This window comes from Drosophila mauritiana, chromosome 2R, assembly GCF_004382145.1.
Source record: "Drosophila mauritiana strain mau12 chromosome 2R, ASM438214v1, whole genome shotgun sequence".
NCBI lineage: Eukaryota > Metazoa > Arthropoda > Insecta > Diptera > Drosophilidae > Drosophila > Drosophila mauritiana.
In genome coordinates, this window is record NC_046668.1 from 8515859 (window position 1) to 8534869 (window position 19011).

The 19011-nt window shown below is 40.5% G+C and overlaps 3 protein-coding genes across 12 annotated transcripts in view; 1 reads left to right on the forward strand and 2 right to left on the reverse strand.

The window, feature by feature from the left end:
* The window catches only part of LOC117138314 (cAMP-dependent protein kinase type II regulatory subunit), a 30319-nt gene extending 18662 nt beyond the window's left edge, over window positions 1-11657 (reverse strand). The window contains exons 1-2 of one of the 4 annotated variants that reach the window (XM_033300328.1): window positions 11490-11657; window positions 9677-9828 (exon numbers count right to left, since the gene is read on the reverse strand). The gene's annotated coding sequence lies outside the window, so the exon portion shown is untranslated. Of the gene's footprint in view, window positions 1-9676; window positions 10438-11489 lie in introns of those variants that run through there. The other 3 variants (XM_033300329.1, XM_033300327.1, XM_033300331.1) reach the window with 3 other exon arrangements.
* A 672-nt stretch (window positions 11658-12329) lies between these two features.
* LOC117138464 (putative methyltransferase C9orf114) lies at window positions 12330-14428 on the forward strand. The gene is made up of 3 exons (XM_033300590.1): window positions 12330-12425; window positions 12751-13570; window positions 13635-14428. The coding sequence occupies exons 1-3, from the start codon at window positions 12330-12332 to the stop codon at window positions 14369-14371; spliced, it is 1653 nt and encodes a 550-aa protein (XP_033156481.1). The 3' UTR covers window positions 14372-14428.
* A 35-nt stretch (window positions 14429-14463) lies between these two features.
* Window positions 14464-18867, reverse strand: LOC117138312 (palmitoyltransferase ZDHHC15B). 7 transcript variants are annotated; one of them, XM_033300324.1, is made up of 7 exons: window positions 18359-18867; window positions 18180-18301; window positions 17985-18091; window positions 17505-17751; window positions 17209-17371; window positions 17010-17139; window positions 14464-14982 (listed from the first exon to the last, which is right to left on the reverse strand). In XM_033300324.1, the coding sequence occupies exons 1-7, from the start codon at window positions 18492-18494 to the stop codon at window positions 14844-14846; spliced, it is 1044 nt and encodes a 347-aa protein (XP_033156215.1). In that variant the 5' UTR covers window positions 18495-18867; the 3' UTR covers window positions 14464-14843. The 7 variants fall into 7 exon arrangements, with proteins under 7 accessions (XP_033156215.1, XP_033156216.1, XP_033156217.1 ...); XM_033300325.1 differs by having other exon boundaries at window positions 14465-14982; window positions 17209-17344; XM_033300326.1 differs by having other exon boundaries at window positions 14468-14982; window positions 17209-17344; window positions 17514-17751.
* Window positions 18868-19011: the final 144 nt, after the last annotated feature.

Consider the following 19011-nt stretch of genomic DNA (forward strand, 5'->3'; position numbering starts at 1 on the left):
GTAAATGTTCTACATTTCCTTAACCCATTTTGCACTTTAATATTTCTTAAATACAAATATGAGTTCACTTAACAAGTTCTAAGATGGTAGGAACTGTCGATGCATTTCCCAGTAAGTTAATGGAGCCACGCAAATGGATCCTTTGCCAACTTCCGATTACAGACAACATGACCATTGTTCTACAACTCGAGATACAAAAGCCGCATTTGGCATTTGCAAATTTGCTTGCAATTCGGCAATTACTGCAGCATACATTGTGGCATCACAGATTGCAAGTATGCAAGGCAAACTGAAATGGGATATATGTACATAGATACACAGCGCAGATACATGTGCATATATGTACACATGGGTACATATTTTGTGTAGGCCCGCCTACGCAATGCAATTAAGCCAACTCAATTAATTAGGCCTCAAACAAGGAGACGAGTTAAATAAACTGAAAGCTTTGCAAGCGGGCTGTAATTATTCGTAGCTGAAATATCTAAATATAAGCACTTGAATGTGTGCTTTTTGTAACCAGGTCGCCTTGCTGGGTGTTTTCGCTTCTACCTTCTGGATAATTATGCAAAAAGCTGGTTGAGAAAGGTTTCTGCCTTGAAAATGGCAAAAAGAACGTGAACAATAGACAAAACAAGGCTTTCCTTGGCCGTCCCCCATTTTTTTTGCATGTGGGTTAATGTGCGAAATGTGCTAAGCGAACGCAAATTTTGTGTTTCGGTCTGTGCCATTTTGACGATATGCATGCATGAGGCTCCCCCATGGTCGCAACTCTAGCCACTCGCCACTTTATTATCCACCGTCCCCGCCCGACATTTATGCAAATCAGATCCAGATCTAGATGCGAGTCCCCTCCCCTGGCCAAACCATCGCCACTTGGCCTGCATAGCCGACTGCATTGGAAATCACTTAGCCAGCAAGGAGACAGTGACGTCATGTGCATACACTTACAGGCCAACTCGATTAAACTGATTTTCAGCAAACTACATTTTCAAGAAATAATGTGCCTAAAACTATTTTCAAAACTAAAACCATTGAAGGCCGAAATAAATTTCAAATGCAGACATTTTAAGCACAGAGAAATACAACAGAAAGTTATAAAGTAAAGTAAAGTAAAACTTAAGAACAGCTTGTAAAAGTACATTTAAATTAGGCTTTGAATCTTCAATAAAATGGTATAAATTTCTGGGTATAAAAAAATATGTTATATTAAAAAAAATAGATTAGTTAAGAATGTCATTGCCTTATTATGCCAGCAAACAGTTTCCAACTTACGGAACTCAACCTGTACTTCCAAGTGGCAGGAAGTGAGGTTGACAAGGCGAACAAGGCTGTTGGTAGTACTGCAATCGCAACTGGCGGCGACACCGAGTGGCTGTCCTGCTTTGGGCCATACTAAATTGGCACTTAGAATTAGCCAGCCGAGAAAGCCAATGCAGCAAAACAAAAAACAATCGGACAATTCGAGCGTTGCAAAAACGTAAAAAATAAAAGCCGTGCCGATTCATAAGCCGATGACGTGTAACACCTGTCACGGCAAAAAATAATGGTTGGAAAGTTAAAAAAAAAAAAAAGAAAACAGCAAATATGCCGTATATGCCGGGCATTTGAAACGCTCGAGTGACATTTGTGGTGCGATAAATAAAACTAAGGCCATTTAGTCGACACTCGTCTGCCGAGTGACTGAATGCATATTTAAATATTCAAATCGCTCAGAAATTCTAGCCATTCCAATCTACGGATCGGTGTACTCGAGCACTTAACTCGAGATATGTGCGCCCCAAACAAATGCGACAGTGATTAGACACAAGCCATTGACAAAGGCCGCAAATTAATTGCATAATTAGGCGGCAGCGTATCGGGCCAACAAAAAATGTGAGTGGCAAAACCAAATGGTAATTCAGCGCTGTGATAAATGTCCGAAAAATTGGCAGGGAAAATATTTTAATTGATATCTAAATAAATGCTAAACGAAGCGTGGGTACTTAAATAATTACACCAGCTAAGCGATTGGAGTGTTTTTTTTGTTTATCACAGAATTAATGTGCTAACAAATCAAGTGATTTATTCAAAAAAAAATTAATCGAAAGTTAAAAGTTAATTAAATTGAATAATCGCGCTGCAGATACAAAATATGTATAAATATGAAACAATTACCCATATTTCCCAAATAAATATGTTTTAGTAACTATTTATTTTGTTTATTTCTAAAGGAGAATTACATAGAATGCAGCTATTAAAACTGTTTAATATCGCTTCAATAAATAATCAATAAAATGCAATACAGGCAGGAAATAAATCAACAAAGTAATAAGCTGGCGAGCTCATTAAAATGCGATAAAAAATTACAAACGAAGCCAAACAGAGCCAACAGAAAATATTTAAATTCAAAAGCTGTCGAGGGTCTGAAAAAAACAAAAAATAAACCACAATTGACTGCCCTCCTTCGATTTTTCCGACCCACACAAAACTTTATCTTTTTCGCACTCCCCTTTCGACCGCAGCAACAATGGAAATTATATATGCAAATACATAAGAATATGAATATATATGTACATATATATACAAAATGTACATATGTATGAATAAATGGGGAAAAGAAAAACTCTTACTTGGCGCCCATAAAGAAAAAGAGCAGCGAAACGGGAGCACCAGCGACAACTTATGTTTATTTATGGCTTGCATATGTTCTGTGAGTTTGGATATATTTTTCTGTGGGCGTGGCACTGTGAAGCCTGCATATGTGCACCACAGTCATAGTCATATACACACATTTATATCGCCACAAAAGCGCAACATGTAGCTGGGATTTTCATGCCCCCAAGACCTATGCTAGCTATCCCATCCCATCCTGGCAAATATGTATTTTCACTTTCCAGCCCCCGAAGCTTGGCATGAAAAATTAAATTTACTCAACTCACTTGTTTTATTTTCTACCTGCAAGGCCGCTCTGCTTTATGGCCATTACACGTGGCAGAATTTGGCCAAACTTTTTGGCTAAAAAATCATGTTGTTCGAAAGACTTGTGGGGTGGGAAAAACATAAGGTAATAAAGCGAAAAAAGGTTGGCTGCAAAGTAGGAAGTTGGCGAGTCAAAACATTCGATGAACTTGGGAGCGTGCTTTAAAAACATGTTTCAACATTTTAAGCCGCCTGACAATAAATCAAAGGTCCAGGACCTTTTCTAAAGAAAAAAGGACCAACAAAGTGCAAATAAAAAACACAATTCGCCGAACAAGAGATAGTAGAGAAACATGGACGAGGACAATGGGTTCCAGGGTTCCATAAGTAAATAATCTTCGAGACGACAAACAAAAAAGGAAAACGAACCTACGCCCCAAAAATAAAGAAAACAATTCGCCTTGCCAAAATATTGCCAAGCTGCAAACTTCATTCCAGGCCAGTTTGTCTTTCCACAGGACAAAAGTGCTCCGAGGATTAAATAATAAAACAGATTTCACATCTCACTTGAATAAATATTCCATAATTAAATTGCCTGCAATGTCTTTGGGGCCCGGCGGCCGGATTCAAAGAGAAATAAATTAAGCCGACGACTTCTCTACCCAATTTACAAGCTCGAGTCCCCGGGCTTCTGGGGTGTGGGGCTAGACAGATAGCCCTTAAATTATCAATTAGGATGCCCCAAAGTCCAAGGGCCATGTGTGGGCAGTCGTTCAAAGGAAGCTACCGAGAAGAGGTCACCCAAGTATTTCATAAATACAGCGAATGCCAGGCGGGATGTCTGTTTGCCCAGCTGTATTGAGCGCTCCTTTGAACAGGAGCAAGGGACGTACTTTAAAGCCATTCCTTGGACCCTCTAATCAAGCTGGGATCTGGGAAAGTTAATTAACAGGGACCCAAGAATTCTCACTCATTAGTTTTTTAAGTATATCCGTCTTATTTCGATGTAAGAGTAGCATTGACATTTTATATCTTTCAAATTTCTAATACCTAATGCTAACTATGCGAACGACTTTCTTAGTTCCTAGATATAAACACTGTTCATAGTTAGGTTTCCTTGGCTTGATTTTGAAGTGAACCTATATCCAAACTGGTCAACAATGTCTGCCAAAATTGTTTACCTTGCTCGCCAAGCGTGAGCAGAAAATAACTACCTTTCGCTCGACTGCTCGAATCTGAAACAATTATCCAATTTCTCGAACAGCCACATGTAGTCATATCGAATATACATACATACAGACATATTTATGTAGCTGGGCACTTCGTCAATCGCTCCAAGATTACTACACATTGTACGTGGGCAAATAGAAGTAATGCCGGCCCGGTTTGGTGTGTGCGGTATGTGTGGGTCGTTCTTTTGACCACACTCTCCATAAGACATACTCAGGGGGTGGGGGGGGAGGTTGTTCTTCAACCAACCGCCCCCCACCCACCACTCCGATGGCCTTCGCTTCGTGGCTCCAATTGACGTCACGCAGCTGCTTGACTTTTGATGTTTGCCTGTGGGCAACACAACAAGCTCGTCAGCTGGCCTTCGGGCAGAGGGAAGCTTGTGGGAGCTTGTTGGAGGGGGAGGGGGAGGGAGGTAGGTGCTGGTTTATTGGGGGCCAACAGGGGTTAAGGGAAACATTTTTTAATCGATTAAAGTCAAAGTTTCGTGAGATAAAGTGCGTGAGTGGAGCGGTCTGAAAGTGAAAGAGACTAGCAACAGCAGCCAGATAATGCCGCTGCCCATCAGTCAGTCAATCATTTCCAACCACCTGCCCCATCGATCCAACCCCCCTTAGCCCACCCAGCACCCCCTCACCAGGACACTATGAAAAGCAAAGTTTTGCAATCAACAAAAGTTAAAAGTTACCACTGTACTAGAAAAGTTTTTCTAATTAGTGAGGACTCGCAACCGCAGGTGTCAAAAGGCGTCATCAAATCAGACTCATTTGCCAGCACACACACACACACACACGATAAAATGATAAGCTCTGACCTTGTAGATAAGCTAAATATATATTTTAAATTAAATATTGTATATATAGCTTAACAAGGAGGTTTTTTAAATAATTTACAAATTATTTCACTCAGCAGTGTCAGGGAGACTCAAGTAGCTAAAGTGAAGAAAAGGTTGGATAAATACTTTAAAGTATAAATACTTTAATATATAGTAATTTAAATAATATATAGCATTAAAGTGAAGAGCTTTGGTAATATGACCACCAAATCGGCTGACGGCAAAAGGCGTCATCAAATCAAAGCTACTTAGCATGCACATAAAAGTTATCTGAACGAATACATAGTGATAAGCCAAGACTTTAGATATAAGTAAGTCCACGCAAATGCGTCAGTGGGCGGTAGATAAGTTATCAGTCGCCGGGGATTTCAGATTGAGACAGACTCGAGACGAAAACTCAGTGGGTCAGTCAATCTGGCCCACCAGAAGAAGACTGCTGACATATGCTTGTCCTATATGTAAGTATATCTTATGAGTATCCTATGCGTGGGCATTTGGATTTTTCATTGGAGCATTCGGCATTTTTTGCTGAGCTGCAGACAAACGGCGTGCATATTTAAATCCACACAGAGACAATGAAATTTATGAGTTTCGCACAGAAGCACAGAAGTCCAAATTTACGACTAATAAACCGCGGCGGGCACAAATAAAATGAAATGAAAATGCGGCCAGCTTGCAGCTTCGCTTTTTCCACGATGACACATTTCAGGGGACCTGTCATCGGCTGGCCCAAAAGAAGTGACATCTGTGGCATATTGACAACCTGGGAAAACTAAACTGAAACCGCATCCGCGAAACCAATCGGTTCGCATCGGATCGGTTGGGATCAATGAGCTCATAGATCGCCAGTTAATTTTCTGGCGGTGGCGTATACTTAATCAATTTGGAACTCTGTCAACTAATAATAAATAAATAATAGTTTTGGCCTCACGTGCCGCGTCCGCTTATCGCGCTCAGCAAGTTTATCGTTTATTCAATATATACCTATATATTTATATATATGTAGTCTGCGCAAAAAATATAAAACTTAATCAAGATAAGTTTCCCGGGAGCGTGGAGGCCAAATGACTGGCATCCAGTCAAGGCAAGCCAGTGAAAACTTTGGCCCTGCCATCAGAGCAAAATGCGGTTGCCCTCCTAATTAGTTCGAAAAGGTCTTAGATGGCAGCAAAAAGAAAAAACTAGGGAAAACTTCCCAAGTTCGTGTAATCAAATGAGCTAAGAAAGCGAAGCTGTAATGGCGGAGGCGTCCCGAAAACACGACAAGTAAATCCCATTTGGCACACAAAAGTGCCAGAAGTTGACAAACAAATTCGTTTGGAGTTTTAGCTTGCTAACTTGCCATATAAAGGACGAGAAATAAGAACAATTCTAACACGAATCAGCTTATTCAAAAGCTAAGTACCTAATATCTATTTGAGATATCAATGAAAAACGATTACTTTTAAATTAAAAAAAAATCTAATTATCACTTGATAATGCGCCTAGTTTCTGCGGCTGTCTCGTATCGATTTTCATGTCCTAATTGGTGGAGCAAAATTGCTTCTTGGACATAAAAAAGGGAATTATTGAAGAGCCTCGCGAAACTGAATAGCAATCTGGATCCCCTTAGCACACTCTATATATACGCACATAAAGAAAGAGGGCAGTGTTGGGCGGTTTGATTCAATTTCAGTTCGCTTTTTGTTGGCCGAAGGTCGTGGTTTTTATTGGCCGTTCCGTTCCGTTCGTTTCTTCTTTCCTTTTGGCCAAACAATTAAATTTTCGCTGTGTGAATATTTCTTTTTATTTCGCTTTTTTGCTTGATTTGCGGAAAGTGAAGGCAGGGGGTGGGGGGTTGATATTATGATTATTTATTCAGGCAGCACCAAGAAATTTGTTGGCCACTTTTTGAAGAAGACGCAAATTATGCGCAATAATTTTTCGAAGAGTGTGTGACTCACTTTTCATATTTACACATAATTTATCAACATCCGTCAAAGTTTCAAGGCATTATCACCGCAAATCAGAACTCAAAAAACTTTTGCGACTAATTAATAATATCAACTTAAGTTTGACGGCGCACCAAAGCTGATTTCCATGTTTTTCGACCACCAGGTGGAAATTGAATATTCAGCAAATATTGCGCATACGCCGCGTTGCCGTTGTTTACGCCATGCGTTCTATTTCTGGATTGCGAAATTAATTGCGAATCAGAATTGAAAAACAATTTTCCCAGCCAATTGTTTGGCATAAAAGAGAATGGAATGAAAGATGTATATCGCCGGGAATAAAAACAAAAAACGAGGACAATCAAGAGAGCTTCTTGCCTTCATTGTCCTTTCGTTTTTGTGATGAGTTTTTCACGTGCCGCTGTATTCACCCTTGTCAATTCCAGTTACAGGCCACCTAAAAAATATGAAACATAAATGGAAGCCAGAGGATTGCTGTCGATAAAAATGCCTTTAAGCCGACTGGCAACTTTTTCATTAGTTCCTTTTCGTTACAATTTGTCGGCGTTTTTAGTTGTATTTTTAGAACATTTCCCCCGTGTTGAGCAAATATTATTGATGACTTTCTATTCCAGCCCGCGCTGGGGGTATCCATTATGACTGGCCACGGATGCGGGGAATCAATCAATAAACGAGGAATCCCAGTTGAAACTAAGCCCAGCTGAACTATAAGCTCCACGGGTCCAGGAAACGTGAGGACATGACAGGAATCTCCCGCCGTCCTACGACAATGAGCAGAAAGGAAGGCAAAGGCAAGTAAAGGGAGTCAGTGGGAGTGGGTGGTATAGGGCCCGAGGCCATGGTGGCGGAATAAAGGGCCTTTCAAGGGTGGTGGCCCCGGGCCATTGAATCGAATACGCATTGAAGTCGTCCTGACACGGCTTTCTTTATGTATGTATGTATGTATCTGTGTGTGTATATGTGGTGCGCACAGATTCAGGCCACAATCTCGCCCTCTTAACTCGGAATTGAATTTGGCTTGGAAATTGTGTGTTTTGCCGCTGATGGAAGCTCAAAGAAGCTGGGCTCGGAAGAATCAAATTTTTGAAATTTGAAAGCTGGAATCTTTTCCCCATGTTTGCCCATCAATTAGTTTTTTTTGTCCACGTTCAGTTTTTGAGATATAAAGTTTCAAAAAAGGTCCAAAAAATTCGAAATGTTTTTTTGTATACATATATTTATTTATGTTCATCATTAGTTGTTCATAAATGTAAATTCATATATGTGAATTGGCGCCACAACTTTAAGTTATTTCATACATATGTACAACATTAGTTTTAATAGGTGGAAAAACGAAAAAAAAAACCATTATAAAGTGGTGGGCAACCGTTTTTAATTGAAAATATTTATTTTTGAGAGTGGGCAAATTTTTGTACTTTTTCGAAAATTTATTGGTCAAAATATAATATAATATATATATAATATAATATATATAATATAATTTCAAAATGTGGGGAAAAAAAACTAATTGGTGGGCAAACATAAAAAGTCGACTTTTTAATTTCCGAAAATTTTCGAACTTTTTCGAAAATTTATACTTCAAAATATAATATTTCAAAACGTGATCATAAAAAACTAATTGGTGGGCAAACATTGACAAATAATGGGCAAACGATTCTAGTTTTCAAATTTCAAAAATGCAATTTTTCCGAACCCAGCTTCTTTGAGCTGCTGATGGATGCTTGTCGCTCGCTTGTTGGTTGTTGGCCAACTGTGTTGCTGGGCTCTTGTTCGCCTCTGCCCGTTTGGCGAAGATGCCAAGTTTACAAAATGGAGGAATTAATTGCAAATACAGCTCATCGAGAAAGAGCCCGAGAATTTATTATCTGGATTTCGTTTTTCAAAAGGGGAAAAGAGGATTTTCAGAACGGGAAATGTAGTCGGATTACTTAAAAACGGTGTTCCTTGTATGTAACTGGGGAATTTGGAATTCAAGCAGCTTAATAGTCGTACACTCAAATAGAAGGTTTTTAGAAAATAGATGGCACTGCATAGGAACCTTCCAGTCGCTTAATAGTTCCTGTTGTTCTTTTCAAAGAAATCTGGGTTAAATTTAAATCTAGACATAAGGAATTTCAAATTATCTGAGCAAAATGTTTTTACGATTTTGTTCACAGTACTATTTACAGTACAATTTATATGTTTATTTTTGTTTTTAAAAGCTTGTCCAACCCTTTTATTGAGTTTTTATGAATTTATTGATTGCATAATAAAGGTGAAGTACATATACATTTGTAGATACAACGGGTGACTGAGCAGCGAAGCTCATAATTTTCCTAAATCGTCGTTACTATTTCAAGTAAATTGTGCCAATCTACTAGTCATACTAGTGTACTTGAATGCTTTTCTTTCATTTTCAAATTAATGAACAATATTCAACAATATACGAGTAGAGGTATAGGTACATTGTGTGTATATTGTGCGCTCATTCCAGAATATCTCAGTGGCTTTCTGAGCACTTCGATCCCCGCCACCCTAGCTGTAGTATAACCTCACCTGGCGGCCCACCTGCCCAAGTAGGCGACTTTTGCTGGCTTTTTAATTTCTGTTTGCTCTTTAGTTGTTTAGTTGTTTGTTTATCAAGCAATGCCAACCCTTGAGCAATTGATAAGCGCGTGAAATATTTAATCGCACGGGGAGCAAACACAAATGGCAGCGGAATGGAAAGGAATGGAATGGAATGGAATGGATTCCAACGCGAATGCGGCGCGATACTCACCTGACTTTCTGCTGGCTTTGCTGTCACCTGCTGGTGGTGATAGTTTCTTTCGGGTGGGTGGGTCTCCTGCGTCCCCCTGTTTCACCTGCTCCTCCGGCTCTTTCTTCGCTGGCTTTTTTTCCTTGTTCCTTAGCTCGCTTTTGTTCTTTTGGCTAAAACCAAATTTAATTTGTTACTCTCGTGGACTTTCCTTACTTTTCTACATTTATTTTTGGATGGTTGATGTTGGTGTTTATTGCCGCTTTCGCTGTTGTTTGATGTTTTGAAAGTATTTCGGTTATTAGATTTTGATTGCTGGATTCGTATTTACTGAGATTTGAGAGATTTTTTAGTTTTCGTGCGGTACACTTTTGGAACGTCAATAAGACGAGCTTCAGCCATTAAACTAATTTTCAATCTTTTTGCTCTTTTCAGACTGAATACGGTGAACTTTTGTACATGTATGTAATTAGTTTTGGTCCGGTTTCACTTTATTTGTTTTATGCTTAATAATTAATTCCCAAAAGCCATAAAATAATAACATGCCAAAAATCACGTAAACCAATATTTAACCATGTTTTCCAAGATTTCGTTTAATCTTTGAAGAAAAACATTTTTGTTGTTCGCCAATGTAACTGGTTAATTAATTGGGTGCCCGAAATTGTTTTTCGCTTGAACAAACACTTTTGTTTTCTTGTGTGCTTAACTGCAATTGTTGTTTATTTTTGAATTGCTAAAGCGAGCCAGCACAATTCATTTGTTCGGTTATAAATAAAATATGGGTGAATTCTGGTTGCCACTTTGCAAAACCTAATGGGAAACACAAATTAGCGAAAAAATTGACGTTATTATTTAGCTTAATGCTCAAATTTGATCAAAACCTGCTAAAAGATAGAGGAACTTTTGTTTTTTTTTTGCGAAATAATTTCTTCAAGTTGGCCTAAATAAACATTTTGGTTTTTGTGTATAATTAGGCATATGTTTTGTTGTTTATTCTCTCGTTTCTTGCAACTCCTACGTAAATTGACTTTATTTTGCTTGACTTTTTTGGGCTTGTAATAATGTAGGGGCAAATTCTGATTGGCATCCTGAAAAGCTGGCGCCCGTGACCCAATTTCCGAATATCGATAGGCGTCGATAACGCAGGTAGCAGTTGCACTTGCACTTGCACTTTTTTCAACTATTCTTCAACTATTCTTCAACTATTGTTAAATCCAAACGAGATATGATATCTGGCAAAAAACAACTGACTAGGGCAAGCAATTAGTTAATTGATCACTGCACTTGTTTAAGACTCGAAAAATAGAGCGCTCAAAACCGGCATTTGAATCATATGCGCAAGCCCCTCTCTCGCTACCCACTCTCTCTCACTCTCTTCGCGCTCCAATTTGAGATCCCCTTTCTCCACCTGCACTCCGCACTCGCTGTCTCTTTTTCACACGCAGCTCTCGTGTTTATTGATTGTCCCCCACCGAAAAAAACCTTCAAGTAACAACAACGCAACAACAAAAGCAGCGGATAGGTAGATTTCTGTATGTATGTATTTTGTATTTTCGGGGGAGGGATTGGGAGGCAGGCCACCTACACCGCCTCCCGCCTACAGCCCACTTCGTTTTTTATTACGCGCACGTAGTGTGGTTTTTTTTTGTTGCTCTCTGCTCTCACATTTTTACATACACTTGCACAATTGAAGAGAGAGCGAGAGGTGATAAGTGCACAGGTGTAGGGGTGGGGGGCGGGGGCGGCGCGAAGCTGGAGTTAATTGGCGAGCACGCTTTTTGGTTTTTCGGGCTTTTCTCTTCGGTGCAATTGCTTTTTCGACTTTTAAACGCACATTTTCCAGCGATCCACCAACGCACAACGGCACACGGTTCTATATCTTTGCCACCGGCGATTCAACCGCTGTTACTCGGTAGCTTTTTTGGAAAATTTTAATGGCAAACGTAAACAAGTGCGAACGGTGAAATATATCGCAAGCAGAAGCCTCTGTATTCCGATTCCGTGTCAGGCAAAAATTACAAAAAGTTTTGAATTGCGGGTTGCTTAAATAGACTTGGTGCTCCTGCAAAAGCTCGCTCTCAGCAAAAGCTCTCTCTCTCTCGCGGCCAGCTCTCTTGCGTGTGGGTGTAAAAATACTAAAGAACATACCAAAGCGGGGCAATTGTAACGTCAGTTTTGCAACGGTTGTCTTCAGATATTTAGAAAATTTAATAAAAATATATGTAAGAAAAATTGATTACTCAAATGAAAGAAACCCCTAAAATGATAACACAAAACTTATTAAATGCAAGTCCATGTCTATTACACACAAGTTAAAAGGTTAAGTTAAAGGTTAAGGTTAAGTTAATTTAGTAAGTTAATAATAATAATAAGTTAATAATATTATATTTGTAACATTGATATCGTAGACAAAAAAAATCAACGGTCAATACAAACAGCATACACCATTTTGAGGGAGTAATAATATAAAAACCATTTTTTATTATTGTACTTCTTTCGGTCGTCATAATAAACTCAGCGTGAACTGAAGCAGAGGTCTATAAAAACGTTTAAGAGCAATCCCAGGATGCAAGACTTCAAAAACCAGATGCAAGTCGATCCGAGTGTCCACTGATCATCCGTAAGGTGTAACGCTCTCATACTGATCGCATCATTGTATCGTCTAACGGCGGACATGTCAAACTCGAAAATGGGTTGCGAAGTGCATCGCCATAGCTCCCTCCATCACTGCGTATTCGACTTTGCACGGTACGCGCTGTCTCTTAGCCAGGTACTCCCTGATTATGGCACCGCAGTATGCGTGATATGTTTCGTCTATTTTCCGCCCTATTGCTCGCATTTGTAGATAGGCCACAGCTTCATCAATGGTTGGGATCTCGGTTTTCCCGGATTTCCTTTTGAATAGCGTTTGCGTCCTGTGCGTTTCTGGACTGGATTGATCCCTACCATTGTCCATGTTCATTGAATCAAGCGCTTTTACGAGCTCCAATATATGTTTACAGTTCACTCCTTAAGAGAATTATATATGTTACCAGGTGAAATGAAAATTCTATGCATTGTTAAGAACCTGACCGATTAATACCATTAACCGATAGATACCAACTCTGGTATTATGCTCAGGCCACATACTGTCCACCGAGGTTGCACGTGCGTGTTTTGTTTGCAACGATTTCAAACGAATAAAGGAATTGTTGATAAAAACGATGCTCGCCGCCCCCACAACCAGCAGCAATGGAAAGACCGCGGGGCCCCACAAGTCCTGGAAGAAAGTGAACGAGGAGCGGAAAGCGCTGAAGCGGCAGCGCAAGCAAGACAAGCTGCTCAAGGAGCTGCAGCAAGCCAAAGAGGCAGAATCACAGGCGGAAAAGGCAGCCAATGAGGTGCAGGCGAAGGATAAGCTTAATCCGTCCACGCTGAGCATAGCAGTGCCCGGTTCTATTCTCGAGAATGCCCAATCCAACGAGCTGCGGGCCTACGTGGCCGGTCAAATAGCCCGGGCCGCCTGCATCTTTCGGGTGAACGAGGTAATCGTCTTCGACGACGTGGGTATAGCCACCGCCCGGGAAACAAAGCGCAGTTACGAGGCAGATGCGGAAGGCAGCAGCTCTGGCACTGTGCGCAGCAGCTCCTTGCAACTGGCTCGCATATTGCAGTATCTGGAATGCCCCCAGTATCTCCGAAAATACTTCTTCCCGCTGCACAAAGACCTTAAGTACTCTGGCCTGCTGAATCCATTGGACACACCGCACCATCTCCGGCAGCAGAGCAAATTCAGGTATCGTGAGGGAGTCATCTGTGACAAGAAGGCCAAGGAGGGACACAGCTACGCCAACGTTGGGCTGCTTAACGACGTTTTGGTTGACAAGGCTATAGAACCAGGCGTCAGGGTAACTGTGAAAATGGAACCTCAAAGTGGTAGGCATTTAAATCGCACATTTGCGCTCCTAGTTCCGAACTAATGAACTGTTCTTCCTGACAGAGAGCTGTAGAAAGCAGCGGGGAACACTAGTTAGTCCGGATGAACCACGTCGGGAAACAGGTGTTTATTGGGGCTACCAGGTGCGCATCGCACACTCCATGTCTGAGATTTTTACCAAATCACCCTACGCAAACGGCTACGATGTTACGGTGGGTACCTCGGATCGCGGAACCAACGTACATGAGGTGCCCAACCGATCATATAGCTTTAAGCATATGCTCATTGTATTTGGCGGACTGCAAGGCTTGGAATCTGCCTTGGCCAACGACGAGAAACTGACCGTAGATGATCCTGAGCTGCTGTTCGACCACTATCTAAATGTTTTGCCACGCCAAGGATCTCGAACCATTCGCACCGAGGAAGCCCTGTTGATTGCTTTAGCGGCTCTCCAGGAGAAGCTTCAACCGCAAGTGGCTGATGTCGAGACTGATTTGAGTGATCTGCTACCTAAAAGTGAGGATTCAGGCATTGCAGTGCGACGAGATGTTTTAGTTAGCAAAAAGCAGACGAAAAGAAAGCAAGTAGAGGACACTACTGATGAAACAGTCGTTGATGAACCTCCGTTTTCAAAACCATTGCCGAAAGTGACTCGACTGACGGCCAATCCTTTTGCCGATTCCTCCGAGGCATTAGCGAAAAACACCCCAGCAGAAGACGATTTTGAAGTGGTTTCCTCCACCACCGTTTCTGGAACAAGCCACTCGTGTGCAGATGACGACTTAAGTCGGTTCGATTAATTGGAATAGTTGGAATTTTATTTTTGTAAATATACAGATCCGTATGTGTTGCTTAAAGTTTCGTTTTTGATTTTTTTTGTTATTCCACTAAGCGTGTAAACTATTTTGTTTTTTGTTGACGCGAGCTATAACGAGCTATATTTCTATATAGACATATACTTTTGTTCGAAATGTTCTAATAACTTTATCCTTACACACTAAATTAATACGATTTTAAACTCGAATGTCAAAGCAAGAATTAAGATTTCGATCTCCTAACAATTTTCGCATTATCACTTACATACATACATATACATTACAATTGTCCATCGACTCATTGGTAACTTAAACATAATAACCTAGTTGTCCCTATAGGATGGACTGTCTGTACCTCTGTTATTTACACACTGAAAGTATATGTATGTCGTAAAGAGGCTTCACAACTGAATCTCTAAATGTAATATGTGGCTACATTGTCGCTGGTCATGATTAGCTATGGAATCGAGTCTTGGAATCGCGGCTCTGGCAGATAGTCCTCCTCCAACTCGATGCGCGTATCGCTGTGATATCCTAGCAAAGATTCCGTGTCCTCTTCCATATGTCGAATCGGAAATGTTTTGCCATCGCCAAAGCTAAAGGATGTGTGGGGTGAATTATATGTTAGAGATCATCAGTGGAAAATTAATAAGTAATGAGTGCGTTATTGTGTATGTAATGGATTGATTGATGATTCGTTGCTGTGCAGCTGAAGCAAAGCTGTCATTTTTATTTATTTGGCAAACTAAAAACAAACCTTTATAAGCTTTAAATATTTAAAAATCCATTTAATTTCGTCACTTGCAGAAGTTCAATAATATATGTATTTGGGGCATAAAGATGTACAAAGTAAGAAAAAGTATAAAAACTTGCAAACAGTTACTAACTACATAAATTAAAACCATATGGAAATTACTGAATTCCGTGTGTTAATAGTGTGTACTGAAATCTCATTGCTTATCATTAGGTTTAAGTCTTGAAGATCTTTTGATATCTACAAGGATAGTTGGTTTCATGAATGCATTAGCAAGGTACAAATCTTCGGAGGATATCACCATCTCATCTACTAGGAAATTCCACATTCGATTCTTCCAATTTCCATTAAAAAATTCGATAAATGCGTGTGTGAAACCAATGACATATTGCCTAATGTTAACTTAGTCGATTATAGCTACATACATATGTGGTCCCAGCCATTTAAACATTTAAATAGCCTACACTAAACAGCTGATGAATTGCATAGAGGTAACTTATTTGCTTACTAAAAACCGCAACGCTGACAAATCTGGCAGTTTACTTGGCTCTATGGTACAAACACATACACATAATACATTCTACGTTATTATTCAAACTGGCAGATCGCCATTCGGCGGCCGTGGGAAACCTTTGGCAGAATCAGCGCTTGTCAACGGATGATCTCCGATCATTTCGATGTATACGGCTGCCCCATTGACTCCACACTCGGCCGGGCTAGACATGGCTGCTGGCGTGCTGCAGTCTAATGATTGGCCGTTTGCCAGCTTCTGCTGCTGCTCGTTGAGCTCGTCCCGGAATGGAGATGGCGGCTGGATCTGCAACAGCTGGGTTGGCAGGACGCTGGTGGTTCTTACTTGATGAGGCGATTGGTTGTGATGATGGTTAGTGGTGTCGAGGGGACTAGCGCCAATCAACTTATCTGTTGGATTGCCATCTAACCTGCTGGTGGTCGTATCTCCCATGGCATCGTACCGCTGGGTGGGAGAGCTGGTGGACACTCGACTCTGGTCGCTGGAGGTCGGATAGCTGTAGCCATCACCGCGACTAGTTCCGTGATTATGAATAAGCAGAAGGTTGGGGTATTGCGTTAAACAGAGAGTTGTAAACAGAAATATTGTTTGTTTTTTTACAGTTTAGCTTATTGTAGTTGTAGCTGTTGTTGTTTTCATTTTTTTTTTTATTATATAATTTTGCACAGATGTGTGAAGACGAATATTAAAATTTAATCGACTTTTCGTGTGTGGCAAGTGTTATGGTTTTAAAGAAGCTTAATGAGCACTTAAAATTCCGAAAGTTCCGTAAGAATTTCAAACTTGGACACTTTAAGTTAGTCACTTTACGGGGCGGACAATTGGTTACTAAGCTTGTTTTGGTTAGATCTAAGTGTCTATTTCTAAAAATCGCTGGCAAGATTCGTCTCTTTTTATTTACAAAAATAAACAACGAACGAAATTGAAATAAAGTGATAATTTGAATTTGGCTTAAAACTAAATTACAAAAGGAGATCGACAACATTGATTCATTGCTTTCCGCTCTCATTTTTAGGCATACACAGTTATTATTGGCTTACATAAATTATACGTGTTAGAAATTGCTTTAAGTTGATCTAAAAACCGTGGTTTTCAATAGTCGTTTGTTTTTCTTAATAACTTAGCACACCAAACACACATTGAAGAATATTAAAGGTTTTAACTACAAAGCTTTAATTTTGGAACATGCTTTTAATTTGCCGAAATCAACATAAAAACCAAAATAGCCATCAAATCTTATCAAACAAAAGTGCGCAAAAACAACAACTAAAGAGTGAGAGAGCTTCTGGTGCAGCACAAATTAGTAGAAATGGTGTAGTAAATGAACCGCTAAATACCTGGAAAACACGGGCAGGAACCAGTATTGCCAGTCGTCGCCAAATACTTCGCAGAAATTGGCATAGCGGCCCAAGTTATAGCCATTCTTATCGGGGCCGCCAACGCGGAAGATGGGAGCCCTGAACGACTCTGAATGTAAGATAGATTAAAGATGCAATGGTATGCATGTGGTTTATAAGTCAGGCTTTAGGTACTTACCTAATGTCGTGCGATTCACCAGCACAAGGTAGATGTGGTAGCCAAATAAACTCACCAAACTAATGGCAAACATAATGGCAATGAAGAACAGGAACAAGATGTGAAAACGTCCCATTCCACTGGCATTTAGCTGTCCCTGTGCCGAGTAACCATTATTATCGTACTTGGATCAGTAAGTACAAGCAGTTTAGATAACATTACAGCAAAACGAGAGAATACATTCATTAACTAACAGGTCTTCGCATGCAGCGGGCATTTAGGATGGTAGTAAAAGTAGAAACGAATCGGAAACTTACTGCACCTACCTTCCAGAACTCGACAAAATCGTGTAGCGAGGTAAAAGCCACATACAGGCAGTAGACAAGAGCATAGCCCAGGAATAACACGAAGTACTTGTAGTTGTAAAAGTTAACGCAGTTGTTTACCCAGGGGCAGTGGTGATCCATCTTCAGTACGCAGCAACTGCACACACTACAGTGGTGAGCTCGGTCTGGCTTGATGATCTTGCACTTTTCGCAGAACCGTACCGAACCATTCATTGTGCTGCAAGGCAAATGTTTAAATATTATATAAAATGTTTCGGAATACGCCATCTTATTTGTTCTGCTGCTGAGAAATGCAATTTTTGATTTCCTATATAAAGTGGTTTTGTTTGATAAAGTTATATGAATCAAAGACGATTAAGTACTATAAAGTCCGACGCTTCCGTTTTGTTAGCAATTACAAATACAAATCAACTGACAAGAATTTAACGATATAACATGGTCAATGCTTACCGATTCGTTACTGGTAAATCGCGCGCAAAGTTGTTAAGAATGCGTTTCTGGGTGTCCGGGCTATCGGCTCGGAAAAGTCGCGACACTTCCTCATCCGGTATCCTCCACTAAGAACGGGAAAAAAGCAATAGAATATTGTAGGCTTTTCCGTTTTCTTTTAATAACACGAGCTGATAAGGCCTATGATTCACTCACTTGATCCGGTATTCGGCCTACGGAGGTCATTATGGTGCGCCAGTACGACCACATGAACAGGGTGAGGAAGAGGTGGTAGAACAGAAGCATGAAGATCATACCAATGCGGTTCTGCGAGTTGCCTGAAAAAGGAAACATCTGGTTATATCCCCTCCTACAACTCTGTAAATACAACTTACGGATGCACAGCTCCACCACATAAGCGTAATAGGACCAAGCTATTACCGCGGTGATAAATAGCACTGGTATCCATTTAAAGACTGCCATGCAAAATCCGCAAGGTGTCTTTCGCCGTCTATGATCTTCGTTACCCATTCTATTTATGTGGGTCACCACTTCGGCAAGGGCGCGTGTATCTCGGGGCGTTGGTGTCACCTCCACCTGGAGCTGGAGCGGATTGGGGGCGATCGATGGGTCTGCAATTGTGGGTGCTCCTACAGCCGTCGCTCCACTGGCCAATTCAAAGTCTTTATCTTTTAGTGATTCACTGGCTTCGCAAGCTGTTGATAAACGCTTTTTGACGCTATCCGCTGCTTGCTTCCCCTTTTGGGCGGACAGGTGCGTGTTTTCACCTTACCGCTGCGACATTTTCGGTAGTATTTCTCAGTTAATCTGCTTTTTCAGATGAAACCAACTTAATTTTGGCTGTCAAATTGGGGAAACTCAAATTGGTTTAGGGATGGGCGCTTCGTGTGTTGTGGGTGACACGATACTATCGATTATACGAATTTCAATTGGTAACACATTTTGGGCCATCGTATTCTGCGTAGTTTTCAATATATAACTGCTTGACTTTGGATATGTTTCCGATATAAATATAATAATTGTTCAA

Excerpts from the sequence above, each read along its gene's own strand:
- LOC117138312 (XM_033300320.1), bottom strand. The coding sequence starts at position 18,494 with ATGGGTAACGAAGATCATAGACGGCGAAAGACACCTTGCGGATTTTGC. Across the intron at positions 18,092-18,179 it reads TAGGCCGAATACCGGATCAA|TGGAGGATACCGGATGAGGA; the intron begins GTGAGTGAATCA and ends TCCCGTTCTTAG. Across the intron at positions 16,187-17,009 it reads TTCCTGCCCGTGTTTTCCAG|TCGCGGTGATGGCTACAGCT; the intron begins GTATTTAGCGGT and ends TCACGGAACTAG.
- LOC117138464 (XM_033300590.1), top strand. The coding sequence starts at position 12,330 with ATGTCAAACTCGAAAATGGGTTGCGAAGTGCATCGCCATAGCTCCCTC. Across the intron at positions 12,426-12,750 it reads ACGCGCTGTCTCTTAGCCAG|ATACCAACTCTGGTATTATG; the intron begins GTACTCCCTGAT and ends ATTAACCGATAG. Across the intron at positions 13,571-13,634 it reads GAAAATGGAACCTCAAAGTG|AGAGCTGTAGAAAGCAGCGG; the intron begins GTAGGCATTTAA and ends TCTTCCTGACAG.